This window comes from Pundamilia nyererei, unplaced genomic scaffold, assembly GCF_000239375.1.
Source record: "Pundamilia nyererei isolate P.nyererei 1_Seehausen unplaced genomic scaffold, PunNye1.0 scaffold00131, whole genome shotgun sequence".
In the NCBI taxonomy this organism is placed as follows: Eukaryota; Metazoa; Chordata; class Actinopteri; order Cichliformes; family Cichlidae; genus Pundamilia; species Pundamilia nyererei.
In genome coordinates this window covers 65,300-86,689 of record NW_005187532.1, presented here as the reverse complement: position 1 = coordinate 86,689, position 21,390 = coordinate 65,300, and the positions used below count along the sequence as shown (strand labels likewise).

At 43.7% G+C, this 21,390-nt stretch overlaps 1 protein-coding gene across 2 annotated transcripts; it reads left to right on the top strand.

Annotated features, from left to right (window-relative positions):
* The first annotated feature begins 743 nt into the window (after positions 1 to 743).
* abca5 (ATP-binding cassette, sub-family A (ABC1), member 5) lies at positions 744 to 21,383 on the top strand. Of its 2 annotated transcripts, none has more exons than XM_005743384.1 (38): positions 744 to 880; positions 1,956 to 2,125; positions 3,216 to 3,402; positions 3,497 to 3,670; positions 4,940 to 5,037; positions 5,289 to 5,515; positions 5,600 to 5,741; positions 5,869 to 6,057; positions 6,357 to 6,504; positions 7,203 to 7,380; positions 7,658 to 7,716; positions 7,924 to 8,210; positions 9,153 to 9,272; positions 9,359 to 9,497; positions 9,977 to 10,067; positions 10,212 to 10,351; positions 10,907 to 11,026; positions 11,131 to 11,332; positions 11,645 to 11,811; positions 12,284 to 12,411; positions 12,629 to 12,766; positions 12,849 to 12,962; positions 13,121 to 13,291; positions 13,375 to 13,488; positions 13,622 to 13,759; positions 13,894 to 13,962; positions 14,051 to 14,142; positions 14,359 to 14,482; positions 14,652 to 14,769; positions 14,863 to 14,954; positions 15,070 to 15,245; positions 15,413 to 15,488; positions 15,805 to 15,899; positions 16,085 to 16,204; positions 16,292 to 16,444; positions 17,698 to 17,777; positions 17,862 to 17,917; positions 18,009 to 21,383. In XM_005743384.1, exons 1-38 carry the CDS (start codon positions 868 to 870, stop codon positions 18,147 to 18,149), a joined length of 5,046 nt encoding a protein of 1,681 aa, XP_005743441.1. In that variant the 5' UTR covers positions 744 to 867; the 3' UTR covers positions 18,150 to 21,383. The 2 variants fall into 2 exon arrangements, with proteins under 2 accessions (XP_005743441.1, XP_005743440.1); XM_005743383.1 differs by having other exon boundaries at positions 12,626 to 12,766.
* The last annotated feature ends 7 nt before the right edge of the window (positions 21,384 to 21,390 follow it).

The following is a 21,390-nucleotide window of genomic DNA, read 5'->3' as shown; positions in this document are numbered from 1 at the left end:
ATGGTCAAACATCTCCCACAGGCGTTCATTTGGATTGAAATGTTGAGACTGCACACGTGTGATTCACACCATTTTCATATTCTTCAGTGACCCTTGTGCCCTATGGATGAGGGGAATTCTCACTCTGGAAGAGAGCATACATTAGGATAAAAGCCAATCACATAGACAAATGTTGTATTGATTTTCAGTGATCCCTCCCCTTTTTGTGCAGGAAGTACAGCTAGTGTCAATAAACAGCTCACTAGTGGTTAAAATAACAACAAAGCAGCCAAGAAATATATATCATACAAATAGATGTAATTATTCAAACTCATTCATATTCTTCCTCCGTTTTATTGGCACCAGATCATCAAAAGCTGTACGGGGACGATTAGATGGCTCGTACGAGTCTACGCACTGCAGGCGTGAAGGATTACGGGGTGTTTTTTTTCCTTTAATTTGTCATCTATCCGTAGCTTACTTCACCTGTTACTTTCTAGAAATTGTATTGTACTTAAGTGATTTGTAATAAATTTTATGGCTAAGCCTTTGGCATTAATGCTATGATTTAATAAAATTATTTTTCTAATTAAAGTGAAAATTTCCCCAAACAAGAGATATTTGTTCGCTTCATTTATCAAACGACATGCTCTGTTTGTGAAATGAAAATAAATGCCTGCTGCTGCATTCTGATTGGCGCAGACTTGCGTCAGCATCACCGAGACCAAATCTGATTGGCCGACATCACATTTCGGGGCGTTGCATCTGACAGAAGGAAGTAGAGACGCAAGAAACCAGCTCGTTTAAGGGGGTGTTTACCTGATACTTACAAAATAAAATCTGTAATGTAATGCCGTTAAATCGCGAGCTGAGGAAGGATATGTCTTAATGTATTTCATACGTGAGTATGCTGTGCTTGTTTTTCTGGAGCGGACGTGTTTTTAGCCCGGCGTACACACGCTGGCAGCTGTAGCCTGTTAGCTCGATGCTGCTCCGTGTGCCTGTGTTGCCATTCAGCGCGTCAGATTAGAAAAATACACTCAATCAGCCGCGGTTAATTCTGTGAAGAGGCTAGCTCACTCAGCTGCCTACACCTGTCCTGTTTTACGGTCCGGGTGAGGACGAAGCGGCGACGCTAATGTCTGTTGATTTTTTTCTTCTTCTTTAGCATATGGAAATATCAGCAGGTAGCAGGTTAGCGCCAGTTGTAGCTAACATCGGAGCGCTGTTGGCGAAAACAAGGAAAGCGGGTTTAATTTGCTTTATTAGAAACTTCTGACAGGTGTCATAGTACACCTGTATACACCGATACTGGGTCTCGGTTAGTTAACTAATATATAATACTATATATTACTGCAGCAAACTCTAAGCTGAGCGGAAAGTCCTTCAAATGAAAGTTTATTGTATGAATCAGTCAGGGAAAAAATAAATAAATAATTTCCTATAACTATATATTTGTAACCACCAACATGATGCTCTTGTTGTCAGAAATCTTTTGTAAAAGACCCAGATAGGCAGCACTTCAGTCAGCAGTATTTGTGCAGACCAGTAATGTAACGAACACATAAACACCACGTCACTGGATTTTACATTCGTAAAGAAAATCAAGAGTTAGATGGTAAAACATCCAAAATGTAAACAAAGTTTGGGAAACCTAAATCATCAGAATATGTTGCAGTTTGAACAGACATCCTTAAAGTAACTGCCTCCAGGTCACATACATGAATCCTCCCCCTGAGAATTTGTTAATATTTTTTGCAGCAGTTTGGAGTCAGAACGAGCTGAAAGTTTAATATTAATCCTTTCATCATCACAAAGCAAAGCAGCCTTTAAGATGCTAGAGGGAAATAAAGCATCAGTTAGTCTGCGGGATAACTGCAGACCTGCTGTATTGATTCACTGTCTTAAGTCCTCCTGCTCGAGTGCATAATGTCCGGGGCTTTTAATTTCTTCTCTGCCATCTATGTCCCTTGCAGCTGAGGCCAGGATTAGTGAGAGGACCTCTCGTCCGTACGTTATCCATATGAGGAATGCTGGGAGCATGCAGCCCGTGTACAGAAGAGACGCTGGAGTCTGGAACCAAACGAGAAGTCTTCTCTACAAGAATCTGCTCATCAAATGGAGGACCAAGCAGCAGAGCCTGCAGGTGCAGAAACATTTTATTTAAATGTGGCTGCCATCACCAGTGTGTGAATGTGTGTGTGACTGGATATGTAAAGCGCTTTGGGGTCCTTAGGGACTAGTAAAGCGCTATATAAATACAGGCCATTTACCATTTACCATAAATCCAATAAATAACTAATGTTTCCAGAGTTTCTGAAACATGCGATTTTTACCATAATCTAGCAGCCTGATGTCGAGGTGTGTTCTGGTCTCGGCTTGTGTCACTAAGTCGTTGAAAAGGTCGTGTTTTTACGCCTGTGTGCTAAAAGTCGCTAAAAGTTGAAGCCGCTCCATTGCTTCTTTCTGCTTTCTATTTCTGCTTTGTTAGACCATGCATTTTTTATTCGGCTTTAAGTTGCGTCTATGCATTTTTTATGTGCCTGTGTATCAGCTTTTCTTTTGACTTGGAGCTCTCTGGGACCGCCTCCATCTTCAACAGCAGTCAGGGCCGCCCTAAGCTCCGCTGTGAATAATACAGCCTGTTTATTTCACTCACAGACCCGCCGTTACCCCAAAGACTGGATTTGTTCTACATTTTTAGAATCTAGTAATCTGTTGCAGTGTTTCTGTGAGAAGTGTAGTTGTTCAACAGGAAACTTGAGCTTTAGTTGGGAGAAGAAAATGTTGACACCATATTTAGTTTGAGTTTTGTACACAGATGATGCCAAATTACCCACAACATGCTTCACACTACATAATCATCTCTCTTCTCTGGTAATGTCTACCACAAGCCTCAAACTCTTGACATGCCCCCCTCTGAGTTCAGCCTTACAGGTTGTTTATCAATAGGAATATAAATTTTTTTTTTTTAATCTCGCGGTTTGGTTTTGCAGTTAGAGCCGCTGCGTGCATGCAGTCATCAGTGAAATCAATGTCTTTTCTCACTAAAATGTACCTGTAAATTCATTTCCTGTCCCACAGAGCATGAATTTTCACCAACTTTGGGTTGTAATGCTTTGGACATACACAAGAAAACATATTTAAGAGATGATGCTATACCTGATCTGACCTGGGGGATATCAGGGTTTACTGAGCAAACTATTCACATTCCTTCTGTGTCCCTGTCTGTGCAGGAATTGATCCTCCCTCTGCTCCTGTTGGGGCTCCTGATACTCATCAGCACCCTGAACCCTCATGTTTACTATGGCGGCATCAGCACGACGGAGCTGGAGAGTGACAGCCACTTCTTCAAAGGCCTCGGCTACACACCAATCAGTAACATCACCACTTACATCATGGAAGAGGTGGCTCAGAATATGCGTAAGTCTGAAAACCATCTGCGGGGTTCTGTGTCCGTTAGGTTTGTGCAGAGGGTTCGAAAAGAGCAAACCGAGCATTTTTTCCCCTCCTTCAGTTATGCAGGATCGTCTGGAGATGTTCTCCAGTGAGGAGGATCTGGAGAACGCCAGCCTCTACGAGCCCTCCAGCTACGTTGGCGTCGTGTTCATGGACAGCTCGGCCACATCTTACAAACTCCGTTTCCCGCACAACCAGCTGCCTTTACCCAGTGACTACACAGAGTCTATTGGTAAAGCCTAATTATTGAAACTATTATACTTTCTCCCGCTTTATTTTTATGGATTGGCTCAACTTTATTTTAAATGGGTACAAAGTTTCTACACTTCCCTCACAGTGACAGATCAGAAGCTCATTTGTGTTGTAGACTTGCAAACATCTTCAGATGTGCTGCTAACTGCCTTTGAAAGAGTCCTTTGGTGTAAAAAAAACCTCCATAATGAATCGTTTAAAGTACTCGTGCTGGTTTAAAAGAAACAGCAGTCAGTGGGGGCATTGCACACGATCTTGGTGGTAAAATCCTTAAATGAGTTATCATTGTAGCCCTGGCAGGGCGCAGCAATGCTCTGCTGTGATTGGTACTTATTCTTTTTTGCCCTGGTGAGTGCGTCTTGCTCTTTCTCCATCTGTAGGTGCCGCCCTTCTACTGCTGGAGTTTTCTTTTTTGTTTTTTTAAGGGTTAAAGGCTGCTTACTCCTGGGCGTTGGTGACTTATTATTTTGTTTAGTGGCCAACTTCTGGGTTTTCCTTTAGTTTTGCCTCCTTTAGCTCCTTTTTTTTTAACCCACTTTTTGGTAATCTCCCTGCTTCACCTGGACACTTAGGGGAACGTAACATGGACTAATAATTTGTTATTATGAAGATGTTGAAGGGAAAATAAGCGGGAACTATCAACACTGGATCTGGCTGTCACCCAGAACATCTGAGAGCGTTTCCTCTCCATTAATCAGACATTGAAGGGAGAGAAAAAGTCGATTTAAACCTTAAACAGCTTTCAGCTTTCTGGATCCTGACTTGTAGCTCTTTTGGTATAAAGGAATATAAAAATATGGAAGAACACATGGAGCGGAGGAAGAGATGAACAGAACTGTAAACGAGATGATTCCCTCTTAGAGCTGATGTGTGACGTGCTGTGGTGTTGTTTTATATTTCATACAGAAATGATCAAATTTAAAACAGAAGTGTTGAAATCTTCAAACTTTTAGCCTGGACTTATATTGATTCTTACACATTTACTTTAGTTTTTTGGACTTAAAGTGTATTTATTCTATTTTTACTGTATTAGATTTTTAGATCATTTACTTTTGTTTAATCTTTCCTTGTATTATTTTATTGAAAAGCTAGTTTAAATGTTATTTTATTGCTGTGATGTTTCATCTTTCTAATCTACTCTATATTGATGGTCATTGTATATTATTTGTTATGATTTATATTGAATCACCTTTAACAAAGGTCCTTTACAAATACATTTTGATTGCTGTCGTTGCTTCGTCTCCTGCAGCCAGCTGCTTGTCGAGCTCGGTAAACTGCAGGGCTGCAAATTACTGGTACTCCGGCTTCATTCACCTCCAGTCTCTGATCGACGCAGCCATTATTCAGGTGAGACAGGCTGAAGCTCAGCTGCTACAGTGTGTTAACCACAGATACGTTATATGGTGGGACTTTAGTTATTTATTACAGCAGACACGAAACATCTTTAATTTTTTTTTTTTTTTGCTGCAAGCTTGTGCCCGTCTTCTGTTTTGTCTTGTTGAATTTCGGACATTTGAACTGCATTTTTCACACATGGATTTTCTTTGACTACGTTACTGAAAAAAGTTTTAAACTCTTTTATCATCTTTTGTGCTCAGATGCAGACAAAACGTTCGGTGTTGAGCGAGCTGGAACTGAAGGCGGTGATGATGGGTCAGCCCGGCTCTGTGGAGGTTCAGAAGTTCCCCCACGCCCTCATCTCCATCTACCTGGTCCTGGCTTTCACGCCCTTCGTCACCTTCCTCATCGTCAACGTGGCGGCTGAGAAAGAGCATCGTCTCAAAGACACCATGACCATGATGGGGCTTTACGACACAGCCTTCTGGTGAGGAGAAACGGCTTCGGCCGCTGCACATTCGGACACTCGGACCAAAGAAACTCACGTTCATGTGTACGTGTGGTTTGACAGGTTATCATGGGGCCTCCTGTACGCTGCTCTGGTGACCACCATGTCCATCCTGATGGCCATCATCGCGACGTACACAGCGTTGTTTCCTAACAGCAACTTCCTTGTCATCTTTTTCCTCATATTCCTGTATGGAATATCATCAGTGAGTAGAGCTGGGATGGAGGGAAAGCAAAGAAATAACATATAGCTGTGGCTATTTGATTCCAGCCTTTGTGTTGTTAGTAGTGAACGTTCGTTCCTCTCATCCATATCCTGACTCTGTTCCACAGATCTTCTTCTCCTTCATGCTGACTCCGCTGTTTAAGAAGCCCAAGTTTGCCAGCACGGTGGGATCCATGCTGACGGTGGTGTTTGGCTGCTTGTCACTCTTCACCGTCCTCGTGAAGGATTTCCCACAGCCGCTGGTGTGGCTTCTGTGCCTGCTGTCGCCCAGTGCCTTCTCCATCGGCATTGCACAGGTACAAACACGCTCTGGTCTCCTCTGGAGTACTTTTCTCCTTCTGGAATAAATTAAATCGCAGCTTGCTGCAGTCCTCTCTCACCTCAGTGTTGATCCTGTTTTTGTTAATTTAATTAATTTAGATCATTTTTCTATTAATTGCATCATAAGTGATATTAGGTTCTTTCTGCAGCTTGCTAGAAATGTCAATATAATCTCTGCAGTTTTCCAGCCTTCATTTTTCAGAAAGATGAAGCTTTGTGCAGTAGATGCCACCGAGGCTGATCTCAGTGCGTATTTGTCTAATATCTATTTTAGGTTGTTTACTTGGAGGCACAGGGAGACGGTGCTGTATTTTCTTCTCTGACTAACGGGCCTCATCCTTTGTACGTGCCGTTGCTGATGCTGGTTGTGGACTGCATCCTTTATCTTCTGCTGGCTACCTACCTGGACCAGGTGCTGCCTGGTAAGTGCAAAAATATTTGAACTCAGTGCGGTCAAACACTGGTTTTTGCCAGAACAAATCCAGCAGCTATTTACTTAGTAAAAGTGTGTTTTTTCTCTTTTACATAGTAGCAAAACAGCTGAAAATACAGAGTGTTTACCCTCTATTCCCCCATGTGTCATAAGGCCCTCCTGGAATTATTTTGGTTGTAAAATTAGCCAAAAATGTAAGATTTTCAGGAACCATTTGAATTTTCTCTTTAGTTCAGGATTGGGGAACTCCAGGCCTCGAGGGCCGGTGTCCTGCAGGTTTTGGACGTGTCCTTGGTCCAACACAGCTGATTTAAATGGTTAAAATGACCTCCTCAACATGTCTTGATGTTCTCCAATAGCGCCACAGATCAGTAGAAGCTTTTGGGCATTGAGGAAAAGAACAAGCTGAGATCCCACAGCAAGTTTGAAAAGCCCTCCAGCGGTGTGCTGTGCAGCGAGTGGGAAATAAACTGTCAGATGTTTCCTTTTTCTCCCACTGAGTGTGTGCAGCACTGCTCTGCAGATCCATCTGTACTTCAATTAGCGTTACACCACATTGATCGTGCTGCTTTAATTGACTGCAGCATTAAATCGCCCCACAGCTGGTCGAAGCTGATTGGGTTAGCAGTTCTGTTTGTTTTGTTTTGTGTTTTCATTTTATTTTCATGATGATTTTCTGATACGCAGGTGAGTTTGGAATGCGGAGGTCCTTGGTTTACTTCCTGAAGCCGTCCTATTGGTCCAAATGCAGAAAGCGCTATGTTGAGGTGAGCTCGGTGTACGACACTGAGCTGAACGGCGCTCCTGGTGGGGACGAGTCTATCGAGCCGGTTTCTCCCGAGTTCAGAGGGAAAGAAGCCATCCGGTAAAAGCCTGAACTTACCAATATTTCATTTTATTCTTATGTCAGTGCTCACAGAGTACCTTTACTAAAAGTATGGATTCAGAGGACTGAGAGATGGAGGCTCTGAGAGCTTCGGGTAGATCAGCGTTAGGCTCAGCTGTAGCATCAGCTGAGGAGAGCCTGGAGGTCCAGCCTGTAACCTGAGAGCTGCTCTTCAACTGACTCTGCTGCTGTGTTTACGCTTCTCTCCTTTCAGTTTCACTGTTTCTTCATTGCTCGCTCGTTTTGTTTCCAACAGCATCAATAACATCCGCAAAGTGTACAAAGAAAAGGACAACGTGGTGGAGGCTCTGAGGGGTGAGTGCTTTCCTATGATTATACATGTTGTTCAAGGTTACAGCATGAGTCATGTGAAGGTGCTGTATAATGTGGGCTAAAGATCCAACCGCAGTAATAAGCAGAAAGCCTGATTTACATGGTTAGATTAGATATTTTTCCACATTCCTACAATGGACTGAAATAACATCCCGTATCTCCTCCTGTTTCTTTACCTCTCCTTCTCAGGTTTGACCTTTGACATCTATGAGGGACAGATTACTGCTCTGCTGGGACACAGCGGGGCTGGAAAGTCCACCCTCATGAACATCCTGTGTGGGATCTGCCCGCCGACGAACGGCACGGCCACCATCTACGGCTCGCCTGTGGCAGAGATTGCCGACGCGTCCGAAATGAAGCAGCTGGTGGGAATCTGCCCTCAGTTCAACATCATCTTTGATGTGCTCACGGTGGAGGAGCACCTGAGGATATTTGCTGCCATCAAAGGGATCCCACGAGCAGACATCGACGCCGAGGTAAATGTGACGATCGAAATGTTCCCGCAGTGCGAAGTCTGAAACATTCTGACATTTATCAAAGTTAAAACATACATTTGAAACATGACATCAAACCTACCGGTGACAACCTTCGACACCAGGGTTGATCGACGTTAAAAGGTGATTTGTAGTTCTTATAAACCAAATGTGCTTAAACTCGACGGCAAGCAGAAACTTGAACAGTGGCTGCGAATCTTGAGAAGAAATCTCTTTTCATCTTTAGCTGATGAAACCTATCACCACAGAGCTAATAACCCACAGAAACCTATCAGCCAATCACGTTGCTGCACTGGCATATGCACAAACACACAGTAGTTTCATGTCCTATAATTTCAGGGTGTGTGGTAGCAAACGTCTTCTTATCATCCTAATCTGTGGTTTCCACAGCAAAGCTGTAGGTAGATTAGAAATGTTCTTTGCTAATCATCAGACTGACATTTGTTCAGTGCTCTGGGGGGTTAGACTGAAGACCCCGAGATTAATTAATGAAGCGCCGATGTAGTTGAAGTATGAGTTAGAAGTATGTATAAGAAAAAGTGCTCTTTGTGAACAAATTTGCCACATTTTGGTGATTCTATTCATACGGTTAATATATCCAGTAAGTGATGATGCTTTAAATTAGATGGGAACATCAAATTTATTGTAAAGATGACTGCAGAGTTGCGAGACTTGCTTCTAGAAGGTCTTTAAATCCACTGTTTAAAAAGTAAAAATGACACACGGATGGGGTCTGCGTCTATTTTCCTTAAGATTTAGATTTCATAGAAAGTTGTGGAACGTGGCTAAACTCCAGAGCATGTTGGTGTCATAGTTTTCATGTATGTGCATTAGTGCTTCCAGCAGGAGAATATGTGACATTCTTGAGGTTGTTTAAAAAGCTGTGCTTGTTGAGCCTTAGTGTGATGTTTCCTTCTCTGACAGGTCACAAAGGTGCTGAAGGACCTGGACCTGGAGAAGATCATGACGGCTCAGGCCAAGAATCTGAGCGGAGGCCAGAAGAGGAAACTGTCTGTGGGCATCGCCATCCTAGGAGATCCAAAGGTACCTGTGCGCAATCTTACTTCAATTTTTCGAATCCAGACACCAGTCCTTCTCGGACAACTTGGGTTTGTGGTTGTTTCTGTCAGATCCTGCTCTTAGACGAGCCCACGGCCGGCATGGACCCCTACTCCAGGCACCAGGTGTGGTCTCTGCTGAAGAGTCGCCGGGCCGGCAGAGTCACTGTGCTCAGCACGCACTACATGGACGAGGCAGACATCCTTGCTGGTACGAATGCTCCTTGTTGTGTAAGATACACAAACCCACACTTTGGACTGGAAATATAGACCAGAATTTGTGCTTTATTCTTATCCTGGATGATCAATGATCAATATTTTAATCAGGAGCTGGTGCTGCAGAAAATTTTCCGTCTTTTCTTGATGATGTTTAAAATAAAACCGTTTGACCGGATGAACAGTTTTCACTCAGGTTTGTTGTGTATGCATATTTTAAAGTATGCTGCTGACATATGCTCCAGCTTGGTGATATTATTCATCATGAGGTCAGCGCTGAGTTGCCTTCCTTGCTGCAGGAGAATTTCAAGAGTGAGATTCAAGGTGCAGAGGCGAGCAGAAAACACCAGCACAGCTTTATGTAACCGAGCAGCAGCTCCAGTTTTATACTCGACCCATATGAGAACAAAGGTTTATCTCCACGCGAGTTGAAAACATGTCTGATTTATTTTTTTTGAATGTTTGTTTCTGCAGATCGCAAAGCTGTGATCTCTCAAGGTCAGCTGAAGTGTGTTGGCTCCTCTCTGTATCTCAAGATCAAGTGCGGTGTGGGCTATCATCTAAGGCAAGGACCCCTTCATTGACTCTTACAAGAACCCAAAAGGAATAATTAATTCGATTGTTTTTGTTATTGCTGAGTTTAGAACGTGTATTAACCACGGGCGTCTTTATCGAACTAGATTTAGATGTTTTTCTTCATCCTTTGCAGAATGTCTATCAGCGAGGCATGTGACGCAGAGAATATCACGTCTTTGGTTAAGCAGCACGTTCCCAAAGCCAAGTTATCCCGACAGCACGAGGCGGAGCTGACCTTCACTCTGCCCTTCGAGAGCATGGACACGTTCCCAGGTTCGATTCACAGGAACGTCCGTCGGTCACATTTAAAAAAAATCATGACACGAGTCGACCATACAGAGGTTTCCTGTTTTTTGAGCATTGAATTGTACTGATTATATTTTTAGTTTACAGTCGGGTCACGTTTTTGCACATTTATCCTGACCTGATTCTCTGATAGCTGCCTGCTTTCTGTAGCAACACGCATGCAGCTGTGCACACACATGTACTCCTAAATGTGCCCATCAGCAGTTTTTGGTTTACCTGCCTTGCTTTGACATTGTGCATTGTATAAAAATGTTTTTAAAAATCATAACTCCAAAGCAATCGACTGCAAATAAAGCAATTTCTTGAACCTCTGAATCTGCACTGGGGCAGAGCAGAGTGATACTGGAGCAGTTGTTCCCGCTCAAAGGGGAAAGTTTACTTACTCCTGGCCTTCATGGTTTCTTTAATATCCTTTAAAAATATCCAGACAGTATTTTAAAAATAGAGTATGACTCAGTCATGATTCAGCTTTGACTGTGAGCCACGCAGCGCGCTGAGCGGTCCTGAATTCATCTTTCGTAGGCCTGTTCTCGGAGCTCGACTCTCAACCCAGACTGGGAATAGTCAACTATGGTGTTTCCATGACAACGCTGGAAGATGTTTTTCTACGTTTGGAGGCAGAGGCTGAAGTGGATCAGGCTGGTGAGTGTGTCGCCAAACTGACGATTGCTGCTGATTTCAGTTTTTCGAATGGAAAAAGTCTGCAGGAGCTCTGGTGTTGAGTAAAAGTCGTTTCATGTCTTCAGACTACAGCGTGTTTAATCGAGAGCAGGCGGACGACGAGTGCGACACCGCCTCCCTGGACGACACGGACCAGAGGCTGCTCACGTTCTCCGACACAAAGTCGGACGTTGTGACGGGTCACGCCCTGTGGCGGCAGCAGTTCAGCACCGTGGCGTGGCTGCACATGCTCAACATGCGCCGGGAGAGGAAGGCCTTCATTTACACGTGAGTGTTCTCCTTATTTTACTTTATTAGCCAATTTCTTTATTTTGAAGATATCATGGGTAAACCGGGCTTCTTATTTTATTACCTTAATACAATACATGTTGTTTGTTTTTGTTGTTTGTATGTTAATCTGTCATATGATGGACACACATGCTCCATCTGCTCCTGTAGCTTAGAGTTAAAGAACTGAATGACATCCATAGTTTTCTGCCTCTTTGTCCAGTCACAGAAATAGGGATGTGTTTTGAGGCTTTATTCCTCCCATTTATCGAGACTTTCCTGACTCTAACCTCCCCCTTCCTCCTCTTCCAGTCTGGCCTTGTTCTTGGTGTTTGTGGCTGCAGTCCTGGTTTTGTCGCTGGCCACAGGAAACATCCAGATTCACTCCTCAGACCGCCAATTTCTGCCAATTTACCTCCTCAGGAGGAACCAGGCGCCCCAGAGATACGCCACAAGCCTCCTGGTTCAGAACTCAACTGGTGAGTGTCACAGATACAAACACGGCAGCCTGACGGTTTCTGTGTAACTGAGTTAAAAGGCTTGTTTCACTTTCAGTGGGTTTTTTTCCCTGAATAAGACTCGAGCTCTCAGCTCTATCACAAAGCACAACATGATGTAAACACTGTGATGAAGCATCGCACTTCTGCACGAGTGTGAAATATCCCACTAACCATAATCATTACAATATGTCCCGTGGGTGTAATTTAACCGAGCTCATTGATGTTGATTTGAATTGTTTTTATTGACACGTATGAGCTTCTACATGATGCCGTTTTATAGTTGCAAGCTGATCAAGCTTCCTCTGAGGGGTGTCTGGGCTCACGCTGAGTGGCAACAAACTCAGATTATGTCGAAGGAGGTCTGCCCATCTCTGCTTGGACCGCTGCCCCTGTGACGCAGCAGAAAATGGTTGTATGGATGATTTTAGCCGTGCCTTTTTCGTACCTACAGGCTCTGATATTTCCGATTTCATCCACAACATCGAGTCTCAGGACATCAAAGTGGAAATGATGAAGCAGAGCGACTACATGGCGGCGGCTCCCCACAGCGCTGCCATCAACGTAACAAGATCCAGCAAGGTCACTTTAATATTGCATAGATTGAATTTAATTACTGATATCAGATTAGATGAAACTGGAGCACCTCCACCTACATTTAATGTGTCACGGTGCTCGTGTTGCAGCCAAAGTGCTCTTTGTTTGAGGGCTGCTGGCTCCTCTAACTGAGAGCTTTCTGTTTAGATGGAGTGCTGAGTTCATGATGCTGTTGACACTTTGTTTCATGTGTTGTTAGCAGGGTTTCAGATACAGCGTTGCATTTAACAGCACGACTGTTCACTCCCTGCCCATGACTGTCAATATACTGAGCAATGCTCTCCTAAGAGGTCTGAATGGGACCGGGCAGATCCGAACGTGGACCAAACCCTTTGAATATGTGAGTGCCTTTGACCAATATAGAGTCAGATAACAGAGGTCGTTTCCAAGACACTAAACTTTCCCTTTGTGATGCCCATCAGCAAATCCCTGATGCTACATCCTACGCGCTGGTGTACATAGAGGCGATCATACTGGGAATGCTGGCAGCTGGAATGCCGGCATATTTTGCAATGGACCACACTCGAGACCGAGAGGTAACCAGTTAGTCACAGAGATAAAAACAGATTCATCTTTTCAACAAAAGATTTAGAGGGAAAAGAAACGTTGTCTGGTACAGTGAGAACATCGGGCCACACAGTCACATTTCTCCTCACTTCTGTGTTTTGTTTTGGGGGTTTTGTCCCCTTTGCAGATAAAGTGTCGCTCAACTCTGCGCATCTCTGGTCTCGTACCGTCAGCGTACTGGTGCGGTCAGGCAGCGGTGGACATCCCGTTCTATTACCTCATCCTGTCCTTCATGTCTATCATCCTTTTCTCCTTCCACACCGGAAACCTGCTCAACTCCAGCAACCTCTCTGCGGTGGTGCGTCCAGCTGCTTAGAGACTTTATTCCTCTGTAATACAACACATACGTGACTTCATCTCATGGCTTCTGCCCCGCCTTAGGTTCTCTGCACCGTTGGCTTCAGCCCAGCCATGATTCTCTTCACTTATGTGTCGTCTTTCGGCTTCGCCCGAGTCCAAAGCAACAGGGATTTTTTCTCTGTCATCTCCATGATGGTGAGACTCAAACATGTGATCCTGAACAAGCCTGCTGCTGCTGTTTTTTCTTCTTCTTTTCTTTGTTCTTCACATGACAACAAAAATGCTTTAGATTGAAACCTTTATTAAAAACAAATTGCTTGTACCTCAGGTGTGCGTCGTGTCAGCCTCGGCGGTTCAGTTGTCCTTCGTAAACAACAATCCAGCTTTGACAAGAACCCTGCACAACCTCTTGTGTTTGTTCAACCCGCTGTACCCTCTCATGGGCTGTCTCAACTGCATCACCAAGGTAGGAGCTCAGGGCAACAGCTGCTTTCTCTGTCAAGCATACAGCTGTGTTTTTCAAATAAATACACGATCATGTATCATTGGGGCTGAGGCCGTTATTGGAGTCATGTTTGAGGGCATTTCTCCATTTCTCAGGCCACCTTCCTCCCGACTGTCTACGAGGAGAACTTCCTGTGGAAGAACCTGCTCATTTCAGTTTTAGCTGTATGTATCATATTTCATAACGTGGGGGGAAAATGTGATAAACAAATGTCAGAACTGTATTTAACTGTAACTGTGTGTCTGTGCTCAGCCTTATCTCCAGTGCATCGTTCTGCTTTTCCTGCTTCGCTGGCTGGAGATCCATTCTGGAGGAAGGACGATGAAAAACGATCAGCTCTGCAGGTGATGATCGCTTTCATAACTCTGATTACAGGAACCTTTGGTTTATTTATACTGAGGTTTATTGTTTTGATAAAGGTAGAAAAGTTTGTGAGGCTTTTGGAGTTACCCAGATCCCTGAACAAAATGTGGTCGCAACCGTTTTACTGCAGTAAAAACATAGGTTTTGATGCCTACATTAAATGCAGCAGACCTAATTTTCTTTTAAAATGTTCACAGGATCTCATCCCAGTCCAAGGCCAAGGTGGAGAGGAACCTAGAAGAAGGCCAGAATGAAGACGAAGATGTCCAGATGGAAAGGGCCAGAGTCAAAGAGGCCCTCAGCTGTCAGTCCTGTGAAGAGGTAAATGTTTACAATACATAAATTAAGAATGCTGTTGAAGTCCCTGGTCCCTGTTGAAGAGTCAAGGTGTAATAAAGATGAATTTAGCCAGGCCTCTTTAGTGTTTTGTTTCTCGTCGGTGATCTGAAGGCATTTTGCTCCTTTTTCTGTCTTTTCTGTGTCTGTTTAGAAACCGGTCGTGGTTGTGAGTAACCTGAAGAAGCAGTACAAGGGCAGGAGAGAAGGATTTTCTCTAAGCAAGAAGAGGAAGCTGGCCACAAAGAACGTCTCTTTCTGTGTCCGTAAAGGTACGCTTAGTCTTGCTGCTTTTTCTTATGCTGCGTGGTTCCCAACCGGCCGACTTCACCCACAGTCTGAATCCTACCCTGCTGTTTCCTCAGGTGAAGTTCTTGGACTGTTGGGCCCCAACGGAGCAGGAAAGAGCACCATCATGCACATGTTGGCAGGTGACACTGACCCCACTGCAGGCCAGGTACAGTAGGATGATACTGAAGCATTCCTCGGTCTGTTTATTTAATAATTTCAGTCATGTTACTCATGTGTTTAAACCAAGAAAACACTCTGAATCTTTGCTGGTCTTGGTCCAGGTGCTGCTGGGAGACTACAGCACTGAGTTTCGCTCAGTGGACAATCCTCTGGAGCACGTGGGCTACTGTCCACAGGTGAACCCTCTGTGGCCTCGGGTCACTCTGCAGGAGCATCTGGAGATCTACGCCGCCATTAAAGGCCTGAAAGGAGAGGACGTGCCGGGGATCATCAAACGGTAAAGTCTCGGTCTCATCCTCAGTACCGCTTTCCCCCTGACGTTGGACCACAGTGATTTCTATTTTTAACAGTCAGACAGTCAAAGATGATGTAGATCTTTAAATCTTTTCGAGAGAGAGAGTGTAAAGCTAATAACGGCTGTTGTGTGTCTGCCGTTGCTGTCAGTGTGGTGAATGCTCTGGAGCTGAAGGACCACTTACACAAACAAGCCAAGACTCTGTCTGCAGGACTCAAGCGGAAGGTGAGGAGACCCTCGGCTTGCCTATTAGTCTGCTCGATTATAATGTTAATGCTGTGTTTATCCTGCCTGATAATAAAGCATTTATCAGAAACCTGTTGGCGTTAACAGCAAAATCGACGTTTTACTCCTAACGAGTCCGAATATTTTAGCTTTTTAAGTTTCATTTTATTTTTCGCGGCAGTGACGTTTAAACGTCTCACTTCAAATGTAAAAGCCTTAAATGTATGTTCTGTCATGAAACACATGAGGTACTTCGAATCTTTTCTGTTATAGTTTTACAGTATTTGTATGATATTATTGTGTTGTATGTCTGCAGTTGTGCTTTGCCTTGAGCATGATCGGGAATCCTCAGATCGTCTTACTGGATGAGCCTTCCTCAGGGATGGATCCAAAGTCCAAACAGCGCATGTGGTGAGACGATGTTTTCCTTACAGAAGCATTTTTCTGCCTTTTTCTTGTTTCAAATGTGAAGCGCTGAAGTTCTCTCAAATAAATGTTTCTTTTCTTTCACTGCCAAATAATGTGTTTAATTTCACAAGCAATGCTACCGTTAAAAAAGCAAAAGTACGTAAATCGTTCGCGTTTCCTTCGTGTAGGAGGGCCATGCGAGCCGCTTTTAAGAACCGTCAGCGCGGAGCCATCCTGACCACTCACTACATGGAGGAAGCCGAGGCTGTGTGCGACCGCGTCGCCATCATGGTTTCTGGGCAGCTGAGGTTCGCTCCACAGTTGCTTTCTCGATAATTTCTCAAACTTCCGAGTCTCGGCATAATGCCTCTTAATGCTTGGTCTCTTTCCTGCAGATGTATCGGTTCCATCCAACATTTAAAAGGAAAATATGGCCGCGGTTACAGTTTGGAGGTGAAACTTAGAGAAGAGCTGACGGGGCTCCAGCAGGTGGCGCTGTTGCATAAGGAGATCCTACGAATATTCCCTCACGCCGCTCGGCAGGAGAGGTGAGCCCTGACCTGTCTGTGTGCAGTTCAGGGATGTCAGACTCGTTTTACAGCCCATTTTGATCTTAAGTGAGTTGGATTGGTAAAAATCCTTTTTTCTGTCACATTTAATCCTTGTGCAGTTTCAAGTGTGTCTCAGTGTTTCTGCATGATAAAGAAATGCTGCTGTAGTTAATGAAAGACATCTGTGTGGCCACAATAGAAAAGCATAAATATCTCCAGAGAAGAAAAAAGCTGCAACTTTTCAGTCATTTAACTCTTCATTACTTGACTGGTTGGACTTTGGTGCAGTATGAATGCAAGTGGGAAAGGTGTTTATCAGTAGGACAAGCTGTAAAATTCTTTAAAAGATAGTCCAAAATGTATATCCTCCTATTTTTGATCATAAAGCCAGCGAGCGCCGATGGCGGTGAAGAGAGCACCAGATGGGAATGCGGTCACATAACTCCACAGCAGCTAGTCCAGCTGTGAAACCTTCAGTGTTTTCTTCCTGTAGATGGCTTCAGTTGATCTTTCTTCCACTTCAGCTACACAGTGATGGACACTTAATGAGTGCCAACAGCACACTGTAAAGGAAAGCAGTGAACCTTATAAAACTGAGAAAGCAAAAATCAAATCCAGAGTAAGAATTTTGTCCTGACTGAAAGACAGAATCGTGCTTGTGATTAAAATATGATTAATGGAACGACCCAGTTTCAGCTGTTCACAAAAACTGTGTCAAACGTTAGAATGAACCGTGGAAGTCGAGCTTTAAGAAGTTAAACGCTTCGTAAAGTAAAATAAAATTAACTTTTCCCTTAAAATAACAGTTGGGAGTAGATATCCTGTGCTCAACGTGTGGGACTTGTTCGAGGTTGTTTTTGGGGTAGAAGTAAATAAAAAGCTTAAATAAAAATGAGCTTTTATATGTATTTTTGTAGCTTATTATACCACTGATTAAATTCAGAGTCAAAACTAAAAGTCAACTAAGAGCGAAAAAAGAGAGGAGGAATGAATGTTTTACTGTTACATCTTATTAGTAGTTTAAGTATTCTATCTATTTTATTTATTGATGTTTATTGTTTTATTTATATTTTGATATTGCTAGGGATGATGCAATGATCGGGGACCATTCTTCATTTCGTTGTTCTCGTGACAATGACAATAAAGTTTCTGATTCTGATTATGCAAAATAGAGCTGTGGAAACACAGACGCGTGCTACTGCTCTGTGTGTCCCGGTTTAATTCTGTATGTATGTGTGCTGTTTTTCCAGCTTTGCTACGCTGATGGTTTACAAGATCCCCATGGAGGACGTCCAATCGCTGGCCAAGTCTTTCTCCCAGTTGGAGAGCGGTGAGTGAGTGCTGACCCGTCGTTTCTCCTCCACAGCTCTGCTCTCTCTCCCGTGTACTTAATCTTCTTTCCTTGTGTCTTCAGCCAAGCAAACCTTCAACTTTGAAGAGTACAACTTCTCCCAGTCCACCTTAGAGCAGGTAGGCTTACAGGTCAGGCGGTCAGTTTGCACTTCCACTGGACCTCTGGATTCTTCACTCCAAGCTTTCCTTGTTTCCTTTTGTCCTGCAGGTGTTTATGGAGTTTGCCAAGGAGCAGGAGAACGAGGAGGACGAGGTGGGCTCCCTCAGCACAACTTTCCAGTGGCAGCGGCTGCGCCAGGACGGCTCCGTCTCGGTCAACCACACAGACAGCATCGTGCACCAGCTCTGAACTCCACCCGAGAGGGAGCTGCCCGGTAACTGACCAGAAACCCGAAACTGCCAGGCTTCAGCGCCTGAGGGCTCACGCCAGCACTACCCCACAAACTGCACGCCCACCGCCTTTAAAATGATCGTCAGACCTGTGTGGGTGGAGGGGGCGGGCCTTGCATACACTGGGATTGACTGTGTGTTTGGGCTGTTGTGGCCTCTTCCTGTGGGAGCGCATGTGTGTGTTGCTGTCGTCCATCAGTGCTTTCTGATTCGCACTGACCGAGGGGCCTGCAGTCTTTCTCAGCACGCTGATGCCACACTTACTCCTCTTTCTAATGTTTTTTATCTTCACAGGGAGTCCGTTAAATGACAAAAAAAAAATTATATATATATATAAGCTTTGTGATCCTTTCCGTCCGTCCTCCTGAGCAGGAGTGTTACTGTAAATGTGTTTTCTCGTCTCTTTGGGTGTGGGGTTTTTTTTTTTTTGTTTTTTTTGTTTACTACCGTCCATAATCGTAATGGTACCAAAGCAGCACATCTCTGAACCACACCTCCTCACGTATTGGCACTGACGAGTATCTTTGGTTTATTAGTGTTGGTAGCACGTGCAGAAATCGCTCTGTCGTTGATGTGAGCCTGTGAAGTGAACGCCTATCTACTAACATGCCTAAAGAGACATGGTACAGCTCTTTAAACCTTTAAAAAAACCAACAAAAAAATAAACTAACACCGTGTTTGCTTTTTATTCTTCTGAGGCTGAAGAAAAAAGTCCCTTCCCCTCATCTTACAGCAGCATCCTCATCTTAACGCCCCGACCTTGGTTCTCCATAGTGTTTCAGCATGCACGCTCACAAAGAGGAGGCTGGTTATTTTCAGAAGTGGTAGCTGGATTCTTTGGGGCGAGCGATGAGCGTCGCCTGGCAGCAGGATGCAGGAATATAGTGTAGAATATGCACACCAGTACATGTAGCACTCCGCCCTCATCTCATGGCACTAGAGACACGAACGACCTCCGAGGTGGCGCTAGACGTTGGATCCAGGCGGGGCTCGTTTAGGCGTTCTTTTCGTAACAGGTGTTGAATGTACGCTTGGCCTCCGGTGAGAGGAGGGTTCGTAACTCAGTGACCGCTCCGTGGAGCTCCTGACGTCACTCGTGTTTCACGTTGGTGCCACTTTGGATCATGCAGCTGTGTTTTGTTAACTCTGTCTAGCTTATTTGATGTGTGTATATTGTGCTGTTTATAGTGTTTGTGCGTGTATTCTAGCACAGGGGTGTCAAACTCATTTTAGATTCTGGGTCCAGTTTTTCTTGATGCTGTTCCTTACAAACGTGTAAAGAAAGCAGATTTTTGCCTTTTTATTTGGTATGAAGAAGTTTTAAACTCTTAAAGAAATCAGTCTGTAAAATAAGAAAGTACCAGCTGATCATTGCCTGGACTTTGATCTGTAATGAAAACAGAAACTTTTAGTTAATTCCCAGAATTTTACTTTTTCTTTTTTTTTGCACAGTGGGGAAAAAATGCACATTTTCCCAGAATTCCTCCTGGATCAGAATGGGATTTTTAGGTGGTGACGATGCATGTAAGCACAATTACTCCACATACACTAAAGGCAATAAGAAGTCTATGCTACCTTACTTAACAAATCTCTCTTTCCTTGTTATTTCAGTCATTTCATGAAAAGAGGGGAGGGATTTAAAATATGTTCTTTTTTTTTAGGGAAAGTGGTGCCAAATTGTTTTATATTTAGGAAAAACCCTCCTTACTTTATAGGCACAGTTTAGTTTGGAGGGGCAGAACTAGCTTTAGGAATAAGGCGGTAAAGTGACCTCTGGCTCAGAGGAACTGGACGAGTCAGACTCTACTTTCTTAAGCAAAAAACGCAGTCCAAGCTGTAAAGCTTCTTTTAATCTTCACATTATGTTTGACACCTCTGATCTAGTAGATTTGTACTAGGGAGTAACATTGTTGGTGCACTACCCATCAGCAAACCGACAAATTGTAATTCTTTCATGACATTCAGGTGTGAGGATTTTGGCTTAAAGGGAATTTAAGACACTTTTTACGATGTTTGTTTTATTTCTTTAGTGATCATAAATGCAGCCAGGAGGGAGATTTTTCTGCAGATCATGAGTACATGTATTTTTATTTAATTTGAGAGTGTTGCAGAATGATGTGCCGGCACAGGGGTGGATCAGATATCTGGAACAGAAGTGTTGTGCAGCAACATCACAAACTCAGTCCTCACAGTTGGATTATCTGAGCTCACAGAGGATGTGTGGGGGTGTTTGTGTGTTGCTGGCGTGTTGGTGTGGTCCGACTCTGTAGCACAGAGTTATTACCTTTTCTTGGATTTCTTCTAATTTTCAGAAAACAGCCAGCAACATTTCTTCCAGCATTTCTTCTATTTCCTTTCCTGAGCCCGGTCGTGTGTGTGACTGTTTTTGAGGTGTCAGGGATAAGTTACATTTATGTGTTTATGCAGTAGCTGCCATTCATCTGTAAGGCGCTTTTTACTGGAGGTGAGTAGGAGCTCAGTGTCAGAGCTGTGTTTGTAAAGATGTATTACATACAAGAAACATTGAAATATACCTTTGGTGGAGGAAATGAGTGGGATTTCTGCTATTATGTCCTTATTAAATGTGAAAACTGAAGCCCTGTGGGTATGTTTGTGCACACATGTAGCCTTTAGTCCGCAGACTGAGTAGAAACACTGGCTCTGCTTTAAGTTAAATGTGTGTGCTGAGTATCGACAGGTGGGCCTCTCTGGACTGTCCCATATACACTATTGTATAGAAACTCATTTTATATTCATTTTCCCAAGTGCAATGAAGAGTTTGTTTGCATGTGTGTGTTGTGTCTCAGTAACATGTAGCCATCCAGAAACATCTGCTCTCTTTTCACTCCGAGCCCTGCCTCCAGACCGCAGAGCATTTAGTTCAAAACGTTTCGCGTGACGAAAACCAAAATGCTCTCCGGCGGAGCGTTTAGACGACTGGCATCGACATTGGCGCAGGTTTTATTTTATTTTCCTGGTGGTGGTAAAATTGCACTATTTCTGGGAAATTTTATAACCTTTCTTTATATTATGCAATCTTTGTAAGATTATTTGTGCACTGACTTTATTTTTTAAAAGACTGTGGTTTAGCTGTGTGCCGTATTCTCCTCCTATCGCGCCCCTTTGTTTGAATGGACACTCGTCCCTCTATGGTCTCTACTCGACCTTTTCATGATTAAATGTTACTGTATAATATTTCT